The sequence below is a fragment of the Ipomoea nil genome, unplaced genomic scaffold (assembly GCF_001879475.1).
Source record: "Ipomoea nil cultivar Tokyo-kokei standard unplaced genomic scaffold, Asagao_1.1 scaffold1868, whole genome shotgun sequence".
Classification (NCBI taxonomy): Eukaryota; Viridiplantae; Streptophyta; class Magnoliopsida; order Solanales; family Convolvulaceae; genus Ipomoea; species Ipomoea nil.
In genome coordinates, this window is record NW_017618296.1 from 606333 (window position 1) to 612332 (window position 6000).

Below are 6000 nucleotides of genomic sequence, written 5' to 3' on the forward strand. Positions count from 1 at the left end.
AGAGATATATCAGATATCAAACTCTAACCTATACCTGACTAATAGCATCACAGTATAACTACTGAAGACTAGTCTAACACCACATAAATACAACCATATAATATGCAATAATAATATGGAAAATAACAACTATACTAACAGTGGAGGATCAATGCCGGGCGATTATAGCCCTTTTTTCATATTGCTCTTTAAATGTTATTTCTAGATTAGTTAATGTTAATGATCATACTTTAGCTACGTTAACTTCTTATCAGAATTACTCTATGTACTGGGACTATGTCCCCCTGATTGTTTGATTCCTTTCATTAATTAAAATATGTCATTGTTCTTTAATTTGACTTTCAAAAAAAAAGTGAAATAAAATTAAATGAGATCCTAGAAACCGATAAAATAGTGTAATTAGGATCTATTATGACTCATTTATCAGTTCCGCCTAGCACCACTCCACGTCTTTCCACTCCTAAACACTGCAATTTGGACTAGGAGTTGGAGACGTGGAGGGCGGGATATGCCAATAAATAAATTATTATTGGGTCAAATTTGTTACTATACTTTTTATGAATTTTATTACATCTTCTCTCAAATCTTATTTAAATTTACTCTATGATGTGACAGACGCTCATAAATTATTTTATTTGATGTGAATCCCTATAAAAATGTATACATCAAAAAATTAAGGGTGGAAAAAAAAATTGAAGTAGAAAATAAGAGTACATATAGGGAGTGTTTGGTAAATAGTTGTTAGCTGATTGGGTTAGAGTTTTTTGCACTTTTAGTCCCACGACTATAATGGCACTGGCAGAATTGATCCACGACTTTTGAACCTTGTAATTTTAGTCCACGACTATTGATTCTTTTGCAAAAATGGTCCTTCCGGCCACTTTTTCGTCAAAATTTCACCGGAAAAAAAAATTCTCTATTTTTAGTCGGGTTAAAATTGACATTTTACTTATCTCAAAAAATTAAAAGAAAAAATTGATATTTGACTACATACAATATTACTCGGCTACATACTACTGCCCCAGGCAGCAGAGTACATGTACTACTCCAATGCTGCTGCCGGATAACCCAACTAACCCGGGAAACGCCACGGCCACTCCGCCGCTTACTGACAGCCCTGCCTGCTCCAGGAACTCCGCCGCCTGGGGCAGTAGTATATATTGTATGTAGTCAAATATCAATTTTTTTCTTTTAATTTTTTGAGACAAGTAAAATGGCAATTTTAACCCGGGGCTAAAAATGGAAATTTTTTTTCCGGTGAAATTTTGACGGAAAAGTGGCCGAAAGGACCATTTTTGCAAAAAAATCAATAGTCGTGGACTAAAATTGCAAGGTTCAAAAGTCGTGGATCAATTCTGCCAGTACCACTATAGTCGTGGGACTAAAAGTGCAAAAAACTCGATTGGGTTAGTAGATTTGACTAGTTGATAGCATTAGCTATTATAGAAAGGTGTTTGGTAAATTAGCTCATAGCTAATTACATACAAAATGACTTTTTCAAAAAGTTAATCGAAAAAAACTGTTTTGAGTAGCTTTTTGAATTTTAATGTTTTAGAGCAATAAATTGTTACAAAAAATTAATTAATCAAACACTCATATCAATTATTTAACCAAATCAAATAGCTAATAGTGGTCAAACAAGTCAAAACGGATTGATAGATTAACTATTTTATTAAATAGGCGACACTATTTTCGTTTACAAAACTAAAAACAAAAAGAATAAATCGCACTATTGGGAGTTGGGACGCCATGGTACATGCCGATCTCATAGTCTCGTCGCTTGAATTTGGCTGCTATGCACAGTGCCACTGCCACAGCACAGAGACGCCAAAGCAAATGCCTAACTGACAGATTTTGAAAAAGACTAGAAGCACAATAATACGAGTTAATTACAATTTCCATCTTTAAGGGCAACTCCAACCCAATTCACAGTTTCACACCAAAACATCATATTTCTTCATCAGATATTACATTAGGAAAAATATTCTTAACATATTCTCACACCAAATTTTATTTATCTCCAACTCCCATTTACACCTAAACACCAAAGCACCAAAACACCAAATTTTTACACTAAAATAATTTGATTTCTCAATTATTAATTCGAATATAATTAGTTTAATATAATTTAGTTAGAACTTAATTAGTTTAATATAAAATATAACTTATGATGTAAATAATAATTTTTATTAATATTAATTTTTTTATAACACTAATTAATTTAAAAAATTAAATTTAACAATATTTTTGAAAATTTAATTTATTCCAATAATAATATAGCATACAACATCTAGTACATTTAATTATCAAAATTATTATATCGTTCCCACAAATGCTCAATCAATGCATTACGGAATGCATAATGAGCTTCTTTATCTTTAATTTGTCTATACCAAACAAGAAATTCTTAAAATATAATACTTCCATCTCTAGCTATATATCAACTTCAGGAGTCGGTGCTTCCTTCCAACCTTGTATATCTACTTGCTCATCACGTTCATCCTCAATGATCATATTGTGCATTATAATGCACGATGATATTATATCATGCAATACACATTTATCCCAAAAACGTACCGATCCCTTGACTATTGCAAATCGTGATTGGAAAACTCTAAATGCACGTTCTACGTCTTTTCTACACAATTCTTGCAACAACACAAATAACTTATTTTTTGGCCCTCAAGGTTCATGAATTGTTTGTACCAATGTGGACCATTTTGGATATATACCATCGGTTAAATAATATCATGTGTTGTAATCCTGTCCTTGAATAACATAATGACAAGGAGGTGCTACACCGTTTGCAAGATTTGCAAACAAATGAGATGCCTCTAAGACATTAATGTCATTATTAGACCCCGACATGCCAAAATGTGCATTTCAAATCCACAAATCATAATCAGCTACAACTTCAAGAATAATAGTTGGTTCTCTACTTCGCCTAGCATATTGTCCAACCCAGCCAGTTGGACAATTTTTCCAAGTCCAGTGCATGCAATCTAAACTCCCAAGAATCCCTAGAAAATCACGTTTTTCGCCAATTTGAAGCAACCGTGCAACATCATTAGCATCGGGTGTTCTTAGATATCGCTCCCCAAAGACCTCTTCAATCGCTCGACAGAATCAATTGCAGTTGATTCTCCAATCTGGATATATTCATCTGCTGCATCTGCTGGTATTCCGTACGTCAAAATTCGAAACGCCTCTATAACTTTTTGTAAAGTAGATAAGCCCAGTTTACCGATTCTATCATTCCATTGCACAAAATAGTTGTCATGGCCTTTAACAGCATTCACAATTCATAGGAACAAATTTCGACTCATTCAAAATAATCGTTTACGAAATATTGCTTAAGAATATTTTGGATACTCTGAAAAATAATCATTCCATAATCTTCGATCTGCTTCTTCACGATCACGATGAATTACTCTATGACCAAAAGTCGAACCTCCATGCCTTGGGGGTTGATTATCCATATTTTCCATGTAGGAAGCTATGGCAAGGTTGTAGCTAGTATATGCATTGGTTAATAACTGTGTTTGTGCTCGTATTGCACTTGCGAGATTGTGCTCAAAATCCGATGACGATGATGAGGATGATGATGAAGAAAATAGCATAGGACGTTTTCCAGTGTTGGAATTCATATTTGAATTCGTATGTTTAGAGATAGATGATAAGGGGATGAATGCTCAATTTGTTGGTGATGCAGAACGTTTTTATAGGGATGATTTGAATTGTTTAGAACCATTAGATTAGATCGCGAAGATCACATCCGTTCATTGGTATGCTTGTCATTTCCCACACATATTTCTATAAAAGATATCACATGCATCTTTGAATCAACTTTTATCTGAATTGTTTAGAACCGTTAAATTAGATCGTGAAGATCACATCCGTTCATTGGTATGCTTGTCCTTTTCTACACATATTTCAATAAAAGATATCACATGCATCTTTGAATCAACATTTATCTGAATTGTTTAGAACTGTTATATTAGATCACGAAGATGATCACATCCGTTCATTGGTATGCTTGTCCTTTTCTGCACATATTCCAATAAAAGATATCACATGCATCTTTAAATCAACTTTTTTCTTAATTGTTTAGAACCGTTAGATTAGATCGCGAAGATCACATCCGTTCATTGATATACTTGTCCTTTTCCACACATATTTCAATAATAGATACCACATGCATTTTTGAATCAGCTTTTATCTGAATTGTTTAGAACCGTTAGATTGGATCGCGAAGATCACATCCGTTCATTGGTATGCTTGTCCTTTCCACAAATATTCGAATATAAAAGATATCACATGCATCTTTGAATCAACTTTTATCTGAATTGTTTAGAACTGTTAGATTAGATCGCGAAGATCACATCCGTTCATTGGTATGCTTGTCCTTTTCTGCACATATTCCAATAAAAGATATCACATGTATCTTTAAATCAACTTTTATCTTAATTGTTTAGAACCGTTAGATTAGATCGCGAAGATCACATCCGTTCATTGATATACTTGTCCTTTTCCACACATATTTCAATAATAGATACCACATGCATTTTTGAATCAGCTTTTATCTGAATTGTTTAGAACCGTTAAATTGGATCGCGAAGATCACATCCGTTCATTGGTATGCTTGTCCCTTTTCCACAAATATTCGAATATAAAAGATATCACATGCATCGGTGATTTAGCTTTTATCTGAATTGTTTATAACTGTTATATTAGATCGCGAAGATCACATCTGTTATTCTTGTCCTTTTGCAATATTAACAATATTGGCATATTGCAGAAATCTTTGAGACCGAAAGCAAATCTAGGCATTTGAACGTACTGCCTAGCAGAGCAGAGGACTTTGTAATAAAAATAAGTGTTGAAATTCTTTTCATCATAGATAGTTGCTGTTAAGAACATTACTATACCATGATGACATAGAAAGATTATAAACCTTAGTACCTTACTATTGCTAATGTACAGAAATTGTTTGCATAGATTATTTTATTTATCTATGATTGGGAAAGAATTTATATATCTTCTAGAAGGCAGAATGGGGTGGTTTCTCCAAATCCTCAAGGGGACGGAAGAAGGCTTTCACCTCCAAGACTGAGTGAGCAGCCCCTGCAGCTACGGTGTGGAAGTCAGCAGCAGTGAGAGTGTGATTGGTGGGTGGTCCAAACACTCCAGTCTCTGGGTGAGGAGTCCAGTAGTTGCCAGATTGGGTTTGGATTACTTCGTCCGGGACAATTGATGGATAATGAACATGTTCTTCCGGGTTCTTGTCATACACAGACACATGTACAGCCCTCCTGCACAAACAAGAAAATTATATTGTTGGGCGGAGGTCTGGTCAAATTCAAACATTGACGGCTAACAGACTGTTGGGCACAGAAAGAAAGTGAAGGACTGAGTTCAATACTCTGTCTCTTGAACAGTATATAAAGAAATAGAGTTACGCATTCTCTGTGAGCCAGCCAGTGCTCGATCCTAATATTAATAATCATAAACTCATAGACTACATCATCTTTTTGCCTGCCTCTAAACATGTATTACAGACAATCAAATACATAACAGAAGTATATACCTAGCAGAGATGGTGGAAGGAGAGAAGGCAGGGTTGCGAGTGCTGGAGCCTACGAAGCTCAGAAATCGCTTAGCAAATCGGCGGCACGGCAAATTGGCGGCCATACAATACAGATTTATTGGAGATAGATACAGAAGATGAAGAGCTTCGTTGTAGAGAGAGAAAATCCAAAGCAACTAAATAAACACACGAAACTTGCTAGAAACTCCCTCCCTTTTATAGTATGTTAGTTTGGGACGAAGATAGTAAGATGGTTGCCCGCCCAATCCACAGTCAGCACCTACTCAGCTGTCGATCCAAAAGTTGAATCGCTTTCAAGACGGTCCAAAACGCCGTCAACTTCGGAGTTCGGATAGATTTTATATTATTCTTGGTCATATCATACGTGTGATTCAATAGTCTACCAGTAAGAT

The 6000-nt window shown here is 34.9% G+C and overlaps 2 protein-coding genes across 2 annotated transcripts; both read right to left on the minus strand.

The window, feature by feature from the left end:
- Positions 1-3083: 3083 nt before the first annotated feature.
- LOC109193308 lies at positions 3084-3647 on the minus strand. The gene is made up of 2 exons (XM_019344171.1): positions 3373-3647; positions 3084-3249 (listed from the first exon to the last, which is right to left on the minus strand). Exons 1-2 carry the CDS (start codon positions 3645-3647, stop codon positions 3084-3086), a joined length of 441 nt encoding a protein of 146 aa, XP_019199716.1.
- A 1176-nt stretch (positions 3648-4823) lies between these two features.
- On the minus strand, positions 4824-5793 carry LOC109193318. The gene is made up of 2 exons (XM_019344181.1): positions 5588-5793; positions 4824-5312 (listed from the first exon to the last, which is right to left on the minus strand). The coding sequence occupies exons 1-2, from the start codon at positions 5689-5691 to the stop codon at positions 5042-5044; spliced, it is 375 nt and encodes a 124-aa protein (XP_019199726.1). The 5' UTR covers positions 5692-5793; the 3' UTR covers positions 4824-5041.
- Positions 5794-6000: the final 207 nt, after the last annotated feature.